This window comes from Anarhichas minor, unplaced genomic scaffold, assembly GCF_050575085.1.
Source record: "Anarhichas minor isolate MPS153535 unplaced genomic scaffold, ASM5057508v1 ptg000068l, whole genome shotgun sequence".
NCBI lineage: Eukaryota > Metazoa > Chordata > Actinopteri > Perciformes > Anarhichadidae > Anarhichas > Anarhichas minor.
In genome coordinates this window covers 315,235-336,044 of record NW_027466514.1, presented here as the reverse complement: position 1 = coordinate 336,044, position 20,810 = coordinate 315,235, and the positions used below count along the sequence as shown (strand labels likewise).

The 20,810-nt window shown below is 41.9% G+C and overlaps 2 protein-coding genes across 2 annotated transcripts; one reads left to right on the top strand and one right to left on the bottom strand.

Annotated features, from left to right (window-relative positions):
* Positions 1 to 829: 829 nt before the first annotated feature.
* Positions 830 to 14,141, top strand: LOC142934353 (interleukin-6 receptor subunit beta). The gene is made up of 15 exons (XM_076078901.1): positions 830 to 1,026; positions 2,341 to 2,445; positions 3,847 to 3,958; positions 4,402 to 4,532; positions 4,655 to 4,797; positions 5,843 to 6,005; positions 6,123 to 6,205; positions 7,075 to 7,321; positions 7,758 to 7,961; positions 8,472 to 8,570; positions 9,632 to 9,772; positions 10,045 to 10,170; positions 11,502 to 11,586; positions 12,090 to 12,171; positions 12,910 to 14,141. Exons 1-15 carry the CDS (start codon positions 957 to 959, stop codon positions 13,372 to 13,374), a joined length of 2,256 nt encoding a protein of 751 aa, XP_075935016.1. The 5' UTR covers positions 830 to 956; the 3' UTR covers positions 13,375 to 14,141.
* A 265-nt stretch (positions 14,142 to 14,406) lies between these two features.
* On the bottom strand, positions 14,407 to 20,351 carry nudt12 (nudix (nucleoside diphosphate linked moiety X)-type motif 12). Its single transcript, XM_076078903.1, has 8 exons — positions 20,287 to 20,351; positions 18,496 to 18,702; positions 17,906 to 18,209; positions 16,451 to 16,724; positions 16,180 to 16,347; positions 15,725 to 15,838; positions 15,410 to 15,609; positions 14,407 to 15,182 (listed from the first exon to the last, which is right to left on the bottom strand). The coding sequence occupies exons 2-8, from the start codon at positions 18,699 to 18,701 to the stop codon at positions 15,075 to 15,077; spliced, it is 1,374 nt and encodes a 457-aa protein (XP_075935018.1). The 5' UTR covers position 18,702; positions 20,287 to 20,351; the 3' UTR covers positions 14,407 to 15,074.
* Between the last annotated feature and the right edge of the window lie 459 nt (positions 20,352 to 20,810).

Genomic DNA, 20,810 nt, shown 5'->3' with positions numbered 1-20,810 from the left:
CTCTTCCTTCACCAGTGTGTACAGCGTTTCTCTTTCTGTTGTTTCTCTTTGCTGTTCGTCATTTTTAAATGTTTGTATGAGGCCGTTTGTTTTGTTTCCATTTTCTATAAGAAAAAGAAGAGAAATGGGCGGAGAGACGAGCTGAACTTTTTCTTTTGAAGAAATAAAGTGAAAAGAAAACAGATGAACAGTTGTGTTTTGGTCATTTATTGTGTGTGTGTGTGTGTGTGCGTGCGCGCGTGTTTTTGTTATGAAAGAAATGTCACATGACCGTGAGAATGAGTGATTATTGATCAGTAAATATTGCAGTGTAACCTGAGGTTGGTTCAGCTGATGTTCCCACAGAACCTCTAGACCGGTGGTCGCCAACCCGTCGATCGCGGTTTGAGGTTCAGTGTCTCATTACATGTTTTGTCCACCTGAGAGCACAAACAACATAAAAGATGCTTTATAAATAATGTTTATTATTATTATCAATGATTTTATTATCATTGATAATAATAATAAACATTATTTATAAAGCATCTTTTATGCACAAATTCATTTCAAAGTCTTTTAAATAACAAAACTATTTAAACAGCTCTTTGTTTGTTACAGATTATTTGTTTACACGGTAGAGAGTCCCACTCAGGACAGAGATAAACATTTAAAAACGTTTGTTATGTTTCTGTTGAATCAGTCGGTATCATAAACAGATTTGTTTTAATTTTCTGGTCTACTTCATGGCAGGATGTGCAGGACAAACGGGGTTAATTCATAGGAAATGTATATCCTCTCACACACACGCACACTTGATGTGTTGATAAGTGTCACTTCCTGACCTCGTCACTCTGAGTTTATCTGCTGGTTTCCTCGTATTTGACACGTCAGAAATGAAAGAATAAGCAGTCATTCGTGTCTGGATGTTTTATGATGAGCTGATCCTTTGACTTTATTGTTCATTTATTCCTCTCACGATGGACATTTGGTCTCCAGAAGTGCAGCTCGCTACGTGGACGGTGATGAGCCTCTGTGTGTTTTCTCACGGTGAGTTGCCGACACCATGAGACAACACTTATAATATAATATAATATATATATATTTTATTTAGCTGCTTATCTAAACGTTAAACCTCATGGTTGGTTTCCACTTCTCACATGTGTATTTAAAATGGAACCTGGATTACATTTACCAAACGTGCTCAATGCAGCTTCAGATCATCTGTACGTTGTTATCCACCGTGTTTGGATCTCTCACTGAAGTAGAAGGTAGAAATACTACACACACAAAATACTCTGTTACAAGTAAAAGTCCTGCATTCAGAATTGTACACAAGTCAAAAGTACAAACGTATTACCAGGAAAATGTACTTAAAGTAAAAGGTCTGACTATGCAAAATCACAACTTTCATGATGGAGCCTGCAAGGTCCTGAAGTTATATATTCATATATGTATTGTGTGCTACAAGATAAATACATATTTTTGATTCATATATTTGTTCATAAAATCAAAGCAACTTAAGCTGTCAGACAAATGCAGTAAAAAAGTACAACATTGTCCTCTGAGATGGACAAGTATCTCAAAGTACTACAACTCAAAATGATTTTACTTTAGTAAAGTTCTTTAACTTATTTAGTGTTTTCACTGATCCGCTCAAACCTTCATGTTCAAGACAATTGAAATAATAAATGTAATAATTTAAAAACGTGTTTGAATCCTGAACACCAGGTTGAGAACCACTGAAATGTAAAAAGCATTTCATAGAGAAATATTCTATAAACGATCGCGCTTTAAATAACGTTAGAAGTATATTCGGTTCTGATCCGTGGAACCATCAGTCAACAGTCGTTGATGTATTTGCTACATTAAGTTACATCCAGTATTTTACACCTTTGTTATTCTAAATACTCAGATTTTAACTTCACAAAGTTGCACTTTAAAGTTTTATTATATTACAAAAGAACGCGTCATTAATCCCCAGCAGACGTAGTATTCACAGAACACAACAAATAAATAAGATCCTAAAGACAAGTGAGACACGACTAACAGCTGCTACGTCTTTAAAGCACATCTAACAGGGTTCGATAACTCAAATGTAAAACAATCTGACCGCCGCTGGAACAAAAGAATGTGAATATGCTGCTGAACAGATGTAATAAAAAAGAAGCAGCAGCGTAGATAACTGAGTCCCGTTGTTGGCTGTGTTTCTTCTCTCAGGGGAGGAGAATATGTTTCACATACAAGTAAATGCATTCATACAGATGTATCATGAACAGCTCAGCTCTCTGGTATCTGTGTCTGTGAAACACTGTTTGAGCTGCCGGACGTCAAAAAGTGTTTGTTTTTCTGTTTGTGTGTCAGAGGTGACGGTGAAGCAGTCTGATCTGAAGGCGTGTGGGAAAGACAAGCATGTGTGTGTGACTGACCCCAGAGACTGTGACCCTCGACCCCCTGCATCTACATGGGGTGAACACTCACACACACACACACACACACACACAGTAGTCAGCAGTGGCGTAATGTAAATTCATCCTACTCATACTGTGCATGAGTATTTCCATGTCCTCTAGGATAACACTTCAGCTGTAGAGGTGATAACATAGTTTAACTGAAGTGAGGCCTTTTACAGTTTTAGTACTTTTACTAAAGTAAAGCATCTAAATACTTCGTATACAACTGACAGTCAGATATCTTGACAAGCGTTTCCCTCTGTGTTGTTTCCACACACTGTCTCAATACTCTCATGAGCTCATGCTGGGGAGAAACTGGTTTAATCAGATCCATTTCAGTTGTTGTTCATTTTTACACAAGTTTAAATTAAATATCTAAGACTTTTTCTTTGCACGCAAACAGTTTATTTCCGCTCTAACCTTGTGCGTACGTCTTGATAAAGATCCACGTTGGTGAGCACTTTCCCTGATGACCCATCTGTTTATTCCATCGTATGAAGGGCTCACTGCATTGAATGGAATATACTCTCCTTCAAAAGTAACCCAAGGCACACTGCAGGGTTTGTTATTGTTGTTGTTTATTTTACATGACAATATGTACTTGACCAACGTGTTGCGACCGACTCTGTCATTCAACATGGGATACTTCCTCAAACATTGCATGGTAAACTTTCACCTCTTGGTCATACCCGAGACTGTATTACTTATTATTACTTGGATTACAGCCGCTGCCATCTTGGCTTTTTTGCAACCAATGAACAGGAAGTGACCATATCTGGACTGAGGAGGAGTGACGTAGAGACGCCATATACATCTCTGGTAGAGACCTGTCAATCACTGTGTAGCCCCGCCCTAAAGCATCCCCTGCTTTATGGTCTGTCTGACTCTAAATGGACCATAATGTACTAAATGAACATCATGCTGTATTGAAGAAGACTTGAAACTAGAGATTGAGACCATAAACTCATGTTTACAATGTTTACTGAGGTAATAAATCAAGAGAGAAGTAGAGTCATTTTCTCATAGACTTCTATACAACCAGAGGAGTCGCCCCCTGGTGGACACTAGAGAGAATGCAGCTTTAACACATGAAGCTTTGGCTTCAGTCTTCAGAACCGGAGGTTGCCGCCTGGCTCGTATATCTGCTGCGCAAAGGATTGTGGGTCAGAGTAGCCAGAAAAACAGGCTGGCTTCCATAACTGCAAAATGTGAATGGATGTAGTAGAACATCCTGTTATTTGTTTTTTTGTCATTCTGCCTCTGAAACTATGTATTGGGACATTCTAAATCTTTTTCTAACAAACTAAATCGTTTGGTAATACGGGTAGAGAAGACCCGGCAGCAGGTGTTGCACATCAAGATGATTATGACACAGGTGTGGTCCGCTCTGGTCACAATGAAAGTTGTTTTCCCGCAGAGACCCTGAACATGTCGTGTTACTACCAGGAATCACACAGGTCTTTCACATGTGTGTGGAGTCGGGAGTCAAACAGCCACACCGAGCCTGACGTCTCTCTGATCTTCAGCAGGTAAACGCTAACCAAAGGGAGACGGCTTACTACTGAAGTACATCCTCTTTTTATTGTTTTTTTCTTTTTCTTTCTCTTTGTATTTATTTATTGGTTTTTATGGTTTTTATCTGTGTTTAAATTTTAACCTCAGTTTTTTTCTTGCTTCCGTTTGGCTTCCTGTTGTTGTACTGCACGGTGTCCTGCTATTGCTTTACTTTGTCCGTCATATCACTTTGCTTTTAAAGTTGCTATATGAACAGTTATTAATTTGGAAGTCCAGCTTTAGGCTCTGCATATCATTTCTAATCATTTCATACGTCTGACATGTAGAGGAGCAATCTTCTTATGGTGCATTTAGAGAAGTGCATACTGGAAGAAACGAAAGTGTGATATCGAGGTCTTAATCTCTGTTTTTGATTTCCTTCCTTCTCTCTCTTCTTCGTCTTCTTCTTCTTCCTCAGAACATCTAAAATTGACTACTGTCCGGCATTCATCAACCCGACCGTTGTCCTCAACGTAACGGCCCGGATCAAGGACTACACGGGGAGGGAGATCTGGTCTCGGCCTCACACCGTGGATCTTAAACTTGCAGGTCAGTGGACCAGATGCTTCATCACCGCAGTAACCCAGTAATGAATACCAGCCAACTGAATGTTTCCAGGAGATCACTGACTCCTTGTCCCCTCTCTTTGTGTCCTTGTCTCCTCTCCTCAGTCAAACCCTCTCAGCCTGTGTTAAGTCTACTTGCCTCCACTGAGGACTCAGTCAGTGTGTCTTGGAGAAGCAGCGGTGGCGGCGTCTGTCGGCTTCGATACAGAGTCGACGGCGATCACACATGGACCCGGGTTATCATACAGGTTACAAAAATATTGTTCTCCGTACTGTGCTTAAGTACAAAGTCGAGGTACTTGTACTTGAGCATTTACATGTTTTGCTACTTTCTACTTCTCCTCCACTACATCTCAGAGGTAAATATTGTACTTTATACTCCACTACATTTGTCTTACAGCTTTAGTTACTGGTTACTTCCTGTCCAGGTAAAACCACGTATCTCCAGATGTGTTGATGCTGAATGTTTGTGGTAAACTGAAGGATGAAGTGTTTCCTTTATGTACCCTTCTTCAGCTAAATAAACTCTTTTAAAAGCCTTTTGGATCAGCTGGAAAATGCATCGTCACAAAGCTGAAAACAGGCTGTTTGTTCTTTTTGTGATTCTCACAGGTCAGCGATGCTACAAACGTATGATGATCTTATAGAATATGATGCATTGATGTAGATTAAACTAACTAACAGGATATAAAGGAATAATAAAACACGGACACAGAATACTTCTTCCACCACTTATTGTACTGACTTTTTACCTGGAAGCCCGATCTTTAACAACTGTATAACCACTATAGAGTGTTTTTTTTTAAATGCTACAATTTTAATCTTTTGTGTTATTTGTTTGATTAACGCTGTATGTATGAGGCCTTTAACCCTAAGATAAAGTTAAACTTATGTAGATCCGCTTGTCCCTAGATGAGTCCCCACAATGCATCTGTGGGTTTGAGTCCCCACGACGCTATTGGTACAAGAACACACACATACTGAAAAGTTCATGTCTTAGCTGAGCTTGTTTTCAGAGCAGCTGGAGGTTTGGTTCCAGTACTCGTCCGACCCCTTTTCTTTGTAAGAGTGGAAAGCTTAACAATTGCTTCACGCAGCAGGGATGGAAAATTGAGGCTAAATTTCATATAAATCATGTAAAATACGAAAATTAAAAGTATTGAGATGGTGGAATGACATTTGACACATCTGATATCGGAGATTTCTGTTTGGTGGAGACCGATTTCTCGGTGACCAAATACCAAAAACAGTTTTTTCTTTCATTCATTTGCTGTATTTTGTTTTGGTTGCCAGGCTCTAGATTCTGTTCCTGCACATGAAGATCAAACACAGAACTACACAATCAAAGACCTCCTGGTGTCCACCGTCTACAGAGCTGCTGTGGCCTGCATAGAGAAGTCCGGCATCTGGTGGAGCGACTGGAGCTCCGACGTCAGCGCGAGGACGCTGGACAAGGGTACCAGTTTACGTTCAAACCCAAATTAAATGAATGTGCCGAGGAGATTCACAGGATGTGGGAAGAAACTTAGAAAGAGACTTTGTGAAATTGTCTGAACATGTTTTTCATTTGCAGCGCCCTCTCGGCCTCCAGAGGTGTGTTACAGAGTGGAGAAAAATGACTCTGGTGGATCTTTTCTCCTTCATCTCATGTGGAAGGTACATCGGCAATACTTTTTACCGTCATCAATAAAAGAATTGACTTTTTCAGAGCGTACAGAAAAGTAATTTTCTATACGTCCTGTCATCTTTGACGGTCCGTCACAGACGAGCAGCGTCACAGACTTTTAATCTTTGCAAAAATAAAATGTTAAAATATATAAAAGATATACAAAGTTTCACCTCTTAAAGCTTTATCAGTGTTTGCTCTGAGAGAACAGTGTACTCTTTGTATGTTGTGCCGCAAAGCAAAGAAAAGAATAAAACTAAATAAGAAGTAGCCTTTGAAAACTAAAACTATACAAAACATATAACATTAAACAAGTACAAATTAAACCATAATACGAAAGACGAACAATTGAGCTAATTTATTTTTAATGCAAAGTGTTATTGAATGATCTGTGGAATCTCTGTGCAAAAATGCCCAAACTTTGGGAGGTGATTTAGCATAACGTCGCACCAACAAGCAGAATCTCACATTTCAGAAATGTTATGTCAGTAATGTTATGTCTTAATGTCAGTAATGTTATGTCTTAATGTCAGTAATGTTATGTCTTAATGTCAGTAATGTTATGTCTTAATGTCAGTAATGTTATGTCTTAATGTCAGTAATGTTATGTCTTAATGTCAGTAATGTTATGTCTTAATGTCAGTAATGTTATGTCTTAATGTCAGTAATGTTAGCAAACATCACCGGTTCTTAGAAAGAAAGAGAAACAGATTTGTGGACTAACTAAAGATGCAGAAAAATTATTTGACTGACAAAAAATAAACCAAAACATTGTTCAACACAAAACTCAAACTAACAAACATCTTAATTTGACTGAAACTAATATCCGTTTCCACACAAACGTCCCATCTCTCTGCAGGACCTCGACCTCCGTGACGCCGGAGGTCGTATCCTTGGATACCAGGTGAGCTACGAGCCGTCCGAGAAGAAGAAGAAGAAGAAGAAGAGGCAGCAGCAGCAGCAGCACAGACACTTTCAAAACATCACAGAGGTGACGGCGCTCCTGGAGGTGGACGAGGGGAACTGCAGCGTCACAGTCGCAGCCTTCAACGCGGCCGGCTACGGACCCGCTGCACATCTCAGCATTGACCCAGAAAGACGGAGCAGTGAGTGTCACGCTGTGGTTATCACATAGAAACACTGATATTTATTCACATGGTCATGTCCTGGGGACGTGTTGATGCACAACAAGATGAATAGGATTTCCAAGCAGCAGTGAGTCCTGTTTATCCATCAAATGTGCCGATCGTGAACTTTTAAACTGACACTATCGTGTTTAAAGCTCTCTACTTCTGCAACATCCTGTCAGAGAAGGAAGCAGGCGTCTTGATGTTCAGATAAAACTTACTGCATCACGTCAAATGTTCACTTTGATTAGGAAATGTTTACTTGTATCAAGTGTTTTTGACTTGTAGCTGTTTTAAAAGAAGGGATCCTGAACTGTGCAGGGCTGCAAAACGCTCAACAGATTTAAATAATGAGTATAGCTATTGTTCATGATGAAGATGCAGGTATCACTAAGCATCCTTTTGTATTGTGCAGCCCCCCCGTCGGTCAGACACTTGTGGGTCTCCAGTTCCTTCCCGGCTATGAAGGGCCTTCTGGTCCAATGGGAGAACCCCAAAGTCCCGCCCTCTGTCCCGCCCGTCAGTCATCTCGCTGTTCAGTGGCGCTCCGAGACTCGTCCAACCACCGGCAGCCGCTGGACCACAGTGGACAACCTCACCACCTCCGCTGTCATACCAGGTGAAAGTGTTGGAATACTCCATACATACTCCATAATACTCCATAATATCCAACAACCCCAGAGAAGATACTTGTTTAGGTTGTGTGTGTTTTAAACGGTTGTGACGAGTGAAGCCAATGCTGACGTGTCTTAAAGCTGCGTTCTCTCTACTCAGAACTGGATGCTGGTTGCTTACGTCAAACTTCTCTGATCTCCTGATCTAGAAGCTGCTCTGTCACACATCGGATAACTCTTGTGTCGTCCCTGGGTCAAAAATGCCTCTCTGTTTAACTTGCTGTCATAAATAACCATCACTATAAGAACAAAACACTTTCTGCAGCTGCTTCACAATAAAAGAATTTTAGCAGCTGGGCTTTTACTTTGAAATGGCTGCAGAGCAAAAGAAGCTAATGAAAAATAAAAGCCTGTTTCAAACAAAGGCCTGACTCACTCTTTATTTGAGGTGAATAGATGCCAGGAACATACGTTATATTCTATTTACAACATGTACTAACTGTGTGTGCTTGCAGATGTTGACCCTGAGGAGTCCTACCTGATCAGCGTGTTCCCCGTCTACCACCAGCAGTGTGGACCTCCTCAGTCGCTGCCGGCCAGTCTGCAGCAGGGAGGTAAACATGCTGGTGACGGTTACATCCGACCTTTTTAAACCCGGTTAGTCCAGCTCAACCTGAGGCTTCCCCCCTCAGATAAGACCTCATCCCCCCCAGTTAGCATGCTAGCGACAGCGTTACACGTTCACCGGGAACACCGTCCGTGATGATTGATGGAGGAAGACTGAAGATCGGTACTGTAGCAAAGCAGTCTGCAGCTTTCTTTGCTTTAGGGTTTTGAATCGTTTAATCTTGTTTTACTTTGAGATCAATTTGAAAGAAGAAGAGATTGAGGAAATCACAGGACTGTCGTTCTTTGGCAGTAAAAAGAGTTAAAGTGTAGGCACACTAATATATTAGGTTGTTCTGTGTAAGAATGAGACAGAATAATTACATAGAAGAAATAATAATTAATCTGACATCTAATATTGATTTCCGGTGAACCGGAACAGGATATCTTGCATCATGAATTAAAATAGAATTGTGTGCAGGACTCGACAGCAACAGTTGCCAGGTTGCCATCCATTGTGGCAACCTCTCTAACAGATGAATGACAGCAAACAGCAGAACATGCATTACATAGAAGAAACAAACAGGAAGGGGAAAAACATTTGAATAAATAAAATATATTTACGACATAAATATCCGCAGGAAACATAAAACTGCTTACTGTTGTTTACACTACATGTACTTATATTTGCAATACTTGCCAGTGCTTCATGTGTTAAAGCTGCATTCTCTCTAGTGACCACCAGGGGGCGACTCCTCTGGTTGTATAGAAGTCTATGAGAAAATGACTCTACTTCTCTCTTGATTTATTACCTCAGTAAACATTGTAAACATGAGTTTATGGTCTCAATCTCTAGTTTCAAGTCTTCTTCAATACAGCATGATGTTCATTTAGTACATTATGGTCCATTTAGAGTCACACAGACCATAAAGCAGGGGATGGGTGACATCACCGTGACATCGTCCACTTCCTGTCTACAGTCTTGCCTCCACAGAACAGATTGATTTTAACATCACCTCTTCCGGACAGAGACTTCCAAAGGGACATATTGTGTTGTGTGTTTTCTCAGCTCTGAAGGAGGCGGTCCAACTGAAGGTGGTGGGTGTGACCAAAACCACTGTGACAGTGGTGTGGGTGTGGCAAAGGAAGGCTGGACTAATCAGAGTGTACAGATACAGAGCGAGGCTGAGGAGCGACTCGGAGAGTCAAAGTAAGTTAACAGATGTTTTCTCTCAGTGGGTTTAAATGTGTGTCTGTGATGTCACAGGACTTTGTTGTAAACTGTAGATTATTTTATATGAAACAGTTTCATGATTAAACATGTATGTAAAATAACGGTGGTTCGGCTGATTGAAGGGTAGTGAAGTGGAGCTTAAAGTAAATCGGTTGGTTCATATCTTGAAGCAACCTTTTATCAGAGTGTTTCTGGGTCGGGTTGAAGGATCTTATCTGTAAACACGGAGCACGTTCTCTCCTCTCCAGCTCTCTCTCTGTGGCCCGACCAACAGCAGCTCACCTTCCTCAACCTGAGCCCGAACACCGCGTATTCTCTCCTCCTATTGGCCGATGATGCTTCCAGAAACATCGTCCCTGTGAGGACAGACTTCGGTGAGTCTAAGAGCAGAATGTCCTTCTGATAATCCCAGTGCAGAAAACATTTTGAACTGTTGGATATTAAGATGACATCACCTCCGAAAACGGGAATGAGGACAAATCAGTGTTTGTTTTTAGGTGCTCTTGGGTTTGTTATTCCATCATGATTACAAGCAATAATTAATTTGACATCATTAAAAAATCTCGCATGGTTAATTATATTAAAATAATCTGCAAGACTCGACAGTAACAGTTGCTATTTTGAGAAATTGGCAACCAATTATTGGCCTTTTTATATATATATATATATATATATATATATATATATATATATGACAGGGACAGCAGAACATGCAACCCAAAATAAAATAAAACATTTGTAATATTTGTTGCGTTAGTGCTATTTAAATGTTACAGTCAGAACATGACCCAGACAGAGCTGCACACGTGTTGGTGCGTTTACTCGCGTGCACACAGACGTCGGTTTGCAGAGATAAGTCTGACGCAAATGAAGTTGTTTGACTGTGGGGTGAAACGTTTGACTCATCTGCCAACATGCAATCGATTCAACGTATTAAAAAAACAGCTTAACCTGAACAAAAAAAAAAGGAAACTTGTGAAAAATTATAATGTAGTTTATATTTTGATAAAAGAAAAACATCTTTGTTTAGTTACTGTAATGAAGATTTTATTCTTTTATGTCACATTTTCATAACTAACCTGATGTACAACTTTGTAATATCTTAATTACTCAAATTATAAGGCGACTAAAAATGGCAACTCTATTTGGTTTTGGGCAACCAGAAGCTGACGCCTCTTTTATAAGTTACCCAACCAACATATCTTCATACATATACATTATTCAATAATGGTTCGTATGATATCTTACGAAAAGTTACTCTTATTTCTTTCTGCGATTTACTACAAAAGTGTAAATTTCTGCTCATTATATGAATACAGTCTTTTCAAAATAAACTTTCGTCTTCACAGGAAACAACTCAGTTCGGTTTAAGAAAAGACGGTGGTTTGGGTTGAAATAACTACAGAAGTGTCGTTTCTTAAGTACGCAAGTTACGTGACAAATAACGTTGACTTCTGGTTTCACACGGGGAACAAACATCCGCCTCCCTCCAGTCCTGATGTATCTGATGAAGAGAATATAACACAGAACGGGATTATTTCAGCCTTCATCGCTTCAGCTTCTTATCTTGCTCACTCGTGATTCCTTTGAATTATTTCTGATCAGTGGAAATGACGAAGTGACGATTCAGCGCTCGCCAGTTCAGTCAAATAGTCAATAATCAAATCTAAAATAAAGAATAATGAATTCATTTAAATCCTTTCAGATGAGGTACCAGTGGTGGCTGCAGCGACTCCTCTGCTGCTGCTGGCTGTCATTGTGTTCATCATCTCCATCCTGTCCAGGACTCTGTGAGTCAACACACACACACACACACACTCACACACTCACACACACACACTCACACACTCACACACACACACACTCACACACACACACACACACACTCCGATGAATAACAGCTACTGTTCTGTTATTGTGGCTGGAGCAGGAGCCTTTACTTTACCCACAGACTGTATATAAGAAGTGGAGGTCCTCATGGTGACGTCTCTCGAGAAGTAGAGTAATTTTCTCATAGACTTCTATACAACCAGAGGAGTCGCCCCCTGGTGGACACTAGAGAGAATGCAGCTTCTTACTTTCTCACACTCTACAGTGTCGTTCTACCGTTTTACACACGACATCTACTGCACGTTTGTCCGTCCACAGAGAGCGCTCCCTCCTCAGCTGTCTTGAGGGTTTCTTCTGTTTTTTCCTGATCTGTTAGAGGACAGAGGGTTAAATGCTGTGCAGGTGATTGACTTTCTTACTTGCTGGTAAATTAAAATCCATCTCTCATACCTCTTCTGTGCAGGTACAAGTCTTACTTCTTCCCGCCCATCTGCAGCCCTCAGGGCAGTACGACAGGCCAGTGGCTGATGGATCCAAACCACCAGGTGAGTTCTTAAATATACCGGCCTGTGATTGGCTCCTGATTCTCAGGTCATGAGAGTGCTCTGCTAGTTTAACATCCCTATAAACAATCATGTTTAACATGTTGCTTCGTCTCATATTCAGTTTTAAAGACTTATTTTGTCACGAGTCATCGTTTTTACGCTTCCTGTTCCCTCGTCTCAAAGTCAGTGTGTTTTTAATTAGACGTCTGAAATAAGATCTGCGTTTAACAGCAGCTGAAGAGATTTAAACGTTTAGTCCTCTGATATAAAACAGGTCAGTAAGTACCTGAATCTTAAAGAGTGTAAAGGAGACGACTAAGCGTCCTCACGAGGACACTAGTCCTCCTTTAGCTGAGTGGAGGAGACGTGAAGTCATGTGACCGTGGTGGAGTTACTTTACACTTCAAACATCATAAAAGTGGAGTTCATTAGTGAAGATTATCTTGATGAACCACCTGTAAGAATCATAATCCCGTTGGCTGTTTGTGGATGGAACCAGTGATGCTAACTTCCTGTTAGCTTCAGAAATACCTGCAGCGCTATTATCACTGTCTCAATGCTTCTCATTCTGGAGCAGAGGATCCATCCCTGTTATCAGACCTTGTTGAACCCTTGACCTGATGTATGTTTACAACTCCTCACTGGCGCTTTATTATCTTTTGAAATATTCAAACTTAAAAAGGGACTTAAATCCGTTATTAGTCTTCCCTGAATCCAGTCCTTTGTTGCCCTCAACAGAAAGCTGCAGACAGACACGTCCTGGACATGGAGGACTTCCAGGTGACGGATGTTCTCGTAGAGAAGAGTCTCATCACGGTCTGTCCGAACTCTGAAGAGGACCTCCACGAAGACGCGTCTCCGCTGTCCATCGTCAAACTGTCAGCCCTCCGGCTGGACACGGAGTATCTTCCCGACGCCCCAGGAAACACGGAGCACCCGCTGGTTTCTCTCCAGTCCTATCGCGCAGACTACCCAGACAACCGGCGACACCCCGACGCGGTTTCCTTATCTGAGGAGGACGCCGCCCCGCTGCGTCACACGAGCGACGCAAACGGGCGCTTTGCTCAGAGAGACGATGAGACGGAGCTCAAGAGAGAAACGTTTGATCTTTGTGAATTGGTGGCAAACGGTCACGATGTTTATCAGATGACGTGCGAGGCCGAGTATGTGGCAAACGGATGCCTGATCTTATCTGATCTGTGAGAGTGATTGTGCAGCAAAGAGCAAAAAAAAAAGAAGCAAACTGCAGAAGAAGAGTGAGAGACACGCTGGTGTGACATGAGAAGAGTTCATCCTCCGATGCTGGAGTTCACACTGAAACCAGACCCGTCTGCAAAGACCCAACGCTGAGCTGCTGAGACAGTGAAACACTTCCCCTGCTTAGTCTGCCGGAAAGTAAGAGATGAAGAAGAAATCAAAACAATACAGACTCTTCCTTGGTGTGTTGCAGACAAACCAAGAGTCTTTCTAAGTTTCACGATATTTTGTGCCTCCTCGCCTCCTCTCCTCGCGTCTTAGTCCCGCCTAGGAGGCGAGGAAGAGACACTGTAGCTGTATAACAGCTGTTTAGTTTTACAGTCACACATTATTTTATTTAACACACACACACACACACACACACACACACACACACACACACAGAGGCTAATATAGACGTTATAGTGTGAACTACAAATATTTGTATTGAAAGGAGAATAAAACGGTCCAGCCGTGGTTTGAGCTCAGACCACTTTTGTGCCTCTTACTTGTTTAAATAAAGGACACTCCGGTGTTTCCTCGCTCACAGCTCCTCCAGATGCATTTCTAGGGATTGGGATGTTCTTCACGATGGAGCGCTGACATCGATTTTCTGATCACAAGCCGGAGAGTCGAGGCGGCACAAATTGGGGGAAATGAGGAAGAGTCCTCGTCCTCTATTCTCTGCCTACCTTTGTGATTTTAAAGGATTAAAGAAGTTGTTGCACTTGTGATTTCCTCGTGTGTGTGTGTGTGTGTGACTCTATCGCATCAATGCTAGCACAATAACCTGCTAATATAACACTGATTGCTAACTTGATAGCATGGCTACATGCTGCTCTGTTACTGTGGTTACCTTCTTTCTCTCCTCCCACATTTCTTACAGTATTTCAACTGCAGAAATAAATAATGCAAAAAAGATTGTTGAATATTTAGTCTGTTTTACATCCGTTCACAGCAGTAACATGTGAGACAGAGTGATGCCTCAGACACCGAGAATCAGTTTTATTAAGCAATTTAATATTTCCAGTTCATAGACATTTGTCGTGCATCAATCATCAGCGCCTAATAACCGTCATCCATCACTGCAGATATTGACGAGGGAAAATCCTACTTGATTTCATTATCAGTCAGTTAATCTTCTTCTCTTGTGGATACGTTTAATAAATGTATGAAGATATTTGATTTGACAAAGAGACCTGAAGCTTCAGAGGAGTTTGAGAGTGATGTGATTCTGATGTTTAATATCACAGTGTTGCTGTTTCTGTCTAATTTACAGATTCAATCTTTCTGCATCTATCTGGTGTTATAACCTAAACGTCTGCACTTTCTCCATTTCTTCCTAAACTTTTAAATTTATCTTAAATTTGTCCCTTTTGGGGGATTAATCGTCACACCACAAGTTCCCACGTGTAAGTTCTAACCTGAGATCTGGAGTCCAGTACGAGTGTGTTGTTGTCACATCTGCACTACGTACCGCTCCACACACCAGCCAGCATCTCAACCATGTGGCTGTAACAGTGAATACAAACCACGTCAAAGCACCGCGTCGGCTACCATCTGAAGAACCGGGGATTCCCTCGACTCGCAGCAGTTCAGACATCTGCTGCTGACTGTGGTTGTCTTTAAAGGACCCGTGTGACCGTCTGCAGGGTGAGAGCTGCAGGTCAGAGGTTGGAGTTCATGCCGGTCCAGTGTCTGATGAGCTGGTGGGCGATGGTCTGTCTGGGGGGGACGGTGAAGGCTGGACGGGTTCCTCTGAACGAGTCGATGACCTAGAGAAAAAGAAACGTTAGATTTAAACACTCAGCATGTTGTTTCACTCTTTTGCTCAGAAAACAGAAAACCTGTTTTTATTTTGATTTTGAGACGGTTGAAAGCTCAGGAAAACGTCCAGTAAGTGCGACTTGTTTTAAGAAAATGACCACGGTCACTTCTTAACGATGACGTCATTGATGCTGTAATCATCGTCATCATCATCATTAGTTTCTATTGTTTGTACCTGTTGCCGTGAGAACCACCGAGCTTCCTCGATCTCGTCTTCGTCCACTTTGATGCCGGTCGACATGGCGACAGCGAGGCAGCCGATCATGAGGTTGGAGGGCATCGGCCACGGCTGGCAGGAGACGTACTGCACCGGCCCCACCTTCACCCCGCTCTCCTCCTCCACCTCCCTCCTCACCGCCTCCTCCATCGTCTCCCCTGCAGGAGAAGGAGGAGCTCCAGGTGAGGCCCGGGTTCAGGCACCGGTTAGTCAATGTAGTGTGTGTGAGTGTGTGTGTGTGTGTGTGTGTGTGTGTGTGTGGGGGGGGGTTACCAGGCTCTATGAATCCGGCCAGACAGGAGAACATGCCGACTGGAAAGATCTTCTTCCTCCCCAGTAGACACTGGTTTCCATCGGGGTGGATCACCAGCATGATGACCACTGGGTCTGAAGACACATCCACAGATACATGAAGTCAAGTCTGTTCTAGCAGCAGTCTATAAAGTTGATATAACACTTATAACACATACATAAGTGTGTGTATCTTTTATTACGGAAAGTTTTGAAGTTGATTTTAATACGTTTTGATTATTTTCACATTAATCAAACAACGGGCCGGTCTAAAACATCGCGCTGCTTCACTACGGTGACTATAAATACATTGTTAGGGTGGATTTCACCATTTATTTTTGTCTTATTCGTGCAAATGTAGGCCATCCAGGCCATCCAGGCCATTGATAGCACTGATCAAAAGCAGATCGGTGAGGAAGGCTCTTGGAGCTCCGTACCGACTCGTGGATAGCAGGTGTTGTGGACCCCCTTCAGGCTCCTGCAGTCAGAGTTCAGGCAGCTCCTCTTGTATCCTCCCTCCTCCAGCCCGGTGCTGCTGCCACACGTGGGACAGAAGCTGTAGCAGCTGTGCCAGGCCAACACCGACCGAGCCTGAGCCACAACTCCTGCAGGACAAAAGAGACGTGATTTTAGGATATTTAATCAAACATGGGAGGAGTCATATATAATCAATTGTTTCAGTCGAGAGCGATGATGCTTCCTCCTCACCGGCCTCTTCCTCGCTGAGCTTCAGCAGGTCTCTGTTGGGCGTCTTCGGGAAGCAGCAGTTCTTCTCTCGGCAGCGTTTAAGAAGTTCGGCAGCGTCCTCATCGGTGTTGATGGCAAACCAGGCGGGAGGCTCCTGGACACCATCCGCTGTCTGAGAGGAGGAAGAGGAGGGTTTCTTCCTCTTCTCCACTCCCAGGAAGATGAGCACAGTGGCAGGTTTCTGGAGAAGGTCTTTCACTGCCTCGTATCTGAACCGACACAGCTTGGTCTCAGCCTGGTAAGAGTTAGAATGACGAGCGTTAGAAAACTACTTGAATCTCTGATGTGAAAAAGTCAGACTGACCACCAAATACCACTCGAAGGACGAAAACTTAAATATGGGTTAATCCAGGCCGCACCTCTCCAAGGCATTTGAAACACTGGATGCTACCAGTATCTTACATTTTTTGCTTCCAAATTTGCTAAAACTTTTGTTTTTCATTTAATACGAACACAAGTCTACTCCTCTACGCAGACGATGTGGCACTTTACTGTTACAAACATCCCTTTGCATATCTGTTGAAAGACTTGACCTATGGCTGAAAGCTGTGGAAAAAACTATTAAGTGGACCTTGAGATAAAAATGTTGGTATCAGTATTTGGACTTTTCTTTTGTGTATTTGGGTTCACTCGTCTCTCAAACCTCTGAACTCCGAACAGTTTCGCGGCGTTCTTTTTCTCTCTCTGGCTTTGAACTTCACTGCAGTTTAAAAGTTTTGCTCCTCTATAGAAACAGAACAATTATTTCTAGAAGTAGAGAGAACTCAAACATGTCTTTTCTGTAGTAGAACACATAAGTGTTACCATTGTTTAAAAGGCTCTACATGCTATACACACGGAACTATTCACATGTCTCCAGCCTCTCCTCTCCTCTCCCTCTCCTCTCCCTCTCCGTGTTCACTTCCTGAAGTTCAGTCAAAGTTTCTCTGATTTGTCCTCACGTGACTGTTGGTCTCAGATGAATCAATCATGACTTCATAGCTGCGCTGAGGAGCTCACAACTTAATGTTTTTAACAGAATCAGTTTCAAGCAAAAAAAAAAACAAGATTTTAAATGACGTGTACATTTTTGATGAAATGTCACAATTTTCCGACGGGAGCGTTTGTTGCTTATATGATAACGTTTTTTACAGCTTCTGGCTTTGATAAAAAGTTTAGTTTTGGCGATTGTTTAAAGAAAACATGCTTTTTAATTCCAGCGGTGGGTTTTGGGGTTCGGCGTGTTTTCTTCTGTACGTATGTTAAATAACTCTAGAAATGACCACGGACGTTTATCTCTCACCACTGAGAGGCACTTTTCGTGTTGATAATATTCTGCTTGTAGCCTCTGTGGCGCGAATACCTGAGAGACTTTGTAACAAATTCATTTTAAATGTGTACGGTAGAACCGGGCAGAACATCAGCATGCACTCGTACCCCGGCGCTGTCGTCCTCCCGGGGGCCGCTGACCATGGGGCTGAGGTTGGAGAACAGGAGGTAGACCGTGTCCGGGTCGCTCCGTCTGTCCTCCAACCAGACCTTGTCGGTCCTCTTGGCGCTCAGCCGGTCCAGCGTCTCTCTGCTGAAGTAGTTCTCCTGCTGGTGGAGGTCGGAGCCCGGCAGGACGCGCTGGCAGCCGTCGTCCGTCCGGCCCAGCAGGTTGGAGACGTGTCGGTGGCCCCAGAACTTGGCGATATCGTAGGCGCTCTGCGACGAGCTGTTCACGGAGAACTTGTCGCAGCTCCAAAGATCAAAAACAGAGAAGAGATTTCAGGAGAAGCAATCTCAGAGGTAGGCGTGTGGGGACACAATGCTAACGACTGCTATTTATGTCAATTTAGCAAATAAAACATTAGAATCAAACTGGTCCAACAAACGGATTTAGAAATGTGGCCTGAAAGTCTTCTTCTGCCCTCTAGTGGCCAGAAACCTATTAATGCAGCTTTAAAGTGACAAATCAAACACTTTAAAGGTGCATTAAAGTCACGTTTCCGTGTGTATTGTTGCTTTATTTTTGCTCTCTGTACCCGTGCGACAGCAGCGCCTCCACCACATCGTAGTGTCCGTTGCGAGCGGCGAGCATCAGCGCCGTCCAGCCGCTGTGTCCCGACCGGTTGATGAGCGAGGGGACGTGGGACAGCAGCGTGGACACCTGGATCAGGTCTCCTCGGGCCGCCGCGTCCAGGAACCTCTCCACCGCCTCCTCCTGCGCACTCAGCTGGAGGCTCGTCATCCTGGAAGTGAACCTCCCGTAAATACGTGATCAGAGACAGAAAACAGTGGGAGGGAGGTGTGATTCAAGCTGTTAGTTATATTCAGTCATTCTAAAGTGTTTAAAACCAGGATTTGAAAAACGTCTTTCATTGATGATAATAAAACAAAGATAATAAAGTAAAGCTGAATGATTTATTTCATCTGGTTAAATGATATTTGGGTCTTTTTAGGAACCTTGGAGGAGTTTAGAATCTACAAATAAAAGCTCACGTTTTGTGCAAAAACAGGATTTTAGAAATGTTTGCAAATGAAAATAAAATACTAAAACATCACATTTACATATTAACAGGTGAGTCTCATTTCTCTTGATTGGAGTCCAGCTGTGATCAATTCTACTGAGTGGACGTGATGTGGAGACGCTTCTATAAAGTCTCATCACGTTCTCTCAGGAAACAAACTCTGAAGCACAGCTTCTTTATTCTCCATTTTAAATGTAAAAATGTTTCTTATTCATCTGTTGAAATTCTTTAAATGGGAGCGCTAACATGCTTTCTTCATACCACTTTTATTTTATTTGTTTGTTTTTAAAAGTACGGCACTCTGAGCTCCGTGGTCTGTATGAACTGTGCTCTACAAATAGTATTATCTTAATTATTATTCATGTCTGGAGGAGATCACCGCTCAGCTGCACAGCACCAGATCACTTTATTCTGTTGACCTCGTGTTGTTCGGTCGTTGCTCTTTGATTAGTTTGAAAGGTGATAAACATCAATAACACTTGATCCACTGAGTGGTGCAGCAGGAACACTGAGTTCAGGCTCTGAATGTTTATATTTACTTTTTGTACTTTTTATAAAAATTGTTTCTAAACTCCTGTTCTTGCTTTGTCATTATGGGCTGTTGAGTGCAGGTTGATGATGAGGGGACATTTATTTTGGCGTAAAGCTGCAACACAAACCGCACGTTGTCTGAATACACTTTTATTAGCTTTTTTAAATTATTTTTTTTGCTTGTTTGAATTGCATGACCTCAGTTTTGAACGTAGGTTTTTATTAATATTTTTAAAGTTGTGTAGACGTACTCTGTTTCACCTGATTAGAAAAGTGGACTCTGTAACTTTGTATTATATATTTGTCTCCTCCCTCTTATTGGCGCAGACAGCTGTCAATCAATATTTGGGGTTACGCCCACTAAAAATCACAAACGTTACAAAATCGCAGTTTACATGTAACAGCTTAAAACACGTGTTTCTCGGTTAAATATTTCCATAATGATTCAACAACTCTGACAGAAGTCAGATCTGATATTATTCTGATTGACTGTGGTGCGTTCAGGGTCAACATGTGAGTAGGCTCGTTTATAGCCAGTTAACACATGTAAAGCGTTGGGACTGTTACACGTGAGGACTGTTATTTATTATGTCACGGCTGGATATCAAAGTGACGTCAGAGTGTAGCTGTATACAGGTTAATCGGAGACTCTCGGGCTCCGTCTATTTACTGGAAATTACTTCACTGTCTTTGTTGGTGACTGCGGTCAGAACGCAACATCAAAGTTTAAATAATAATAATAATAATAATAATGAAATGTATAAGAAGTGTCACCTCGCTGTGCAGCTCTGCTCGTGTTTCTCTTCCGTCCGGGCAGCAGTGTGTGTCTGTTGTGTTGAATAAACGGTGACGAGCTGCGTTCAAGAGCAACAGCGACGCAGTTTACAACCATGATGCCTTCAAGATCCCCTTAAACTGTCGTATTTCTGAGAGTTAGCAGCGATAATATGAAACTTTTTTTAGTTTTTTTTTGCAAAACTGCCATAAAGTCAGGGAAGGTGTCAGCTATAGATTTGTTTATTTTTGTTATTTTTAACTTGTAGTCTTGTTTTATATTTTTATTTATTGTCAGCCTCTTTCCTTCCTGTAGATGTTTTACTTATGTTGTTAGTCATTGGAGATGTTATATATATATATATATATATATATATATATATATATATATATATATTAACGTGGATTCATCACATATTTATTCACTTTTTAAAGTATTCTATTATGTTTGTTGTGTTATTATAATCAGTTATACATTTGTTTTTTTAACGGTCAAACTGTCTATCATACATATTTGGGTGAAG

Coding starts and splice junctions, on each gene's coding strand:
- LOC142934353 (XM_076078901.1), top strand. CDS start 957: ATGGACATTTGGTCTCCAGAAGTGCAGCTCGCTACGTGGACGGTGATG. Junction 7,322..7,757: donor TGACCCAGAAAGACGGAGCA/GTGAGTGTCACG, acceptor TGTATTGTGCAG/CCCCCCCGTCGGTCAGACAC. Junction 9,773..10,044: donor GAGCGACTCGGAGAGTCAAA/GTAAGTTAACAG, acceptor TCTCCTCTCCAG/CTCTCTCTCTGTGGCCCGAC.
- nudt12 (XM_076078903.1), bottom strand. CDS start 18,701: ATGACGAGCCTCCAGCTGAGTGCGCAGGAGGAGGCGGTGGAGAGGTTC. Junction 16,725..17,905: donor GGGAGGACGACAGCGCCGGG/GTACGAGTGCAT, acceptor AACTCTTACCAG/GCTGAGACCAAGCTGTGTCG. Junction 15,183..15,409: donor GGTGGTTCTCACGGCAACAG/GTACAAACAATA, acceptor CTTTTTCTCTAG/GTCATCGACTCGTTCAGAGG.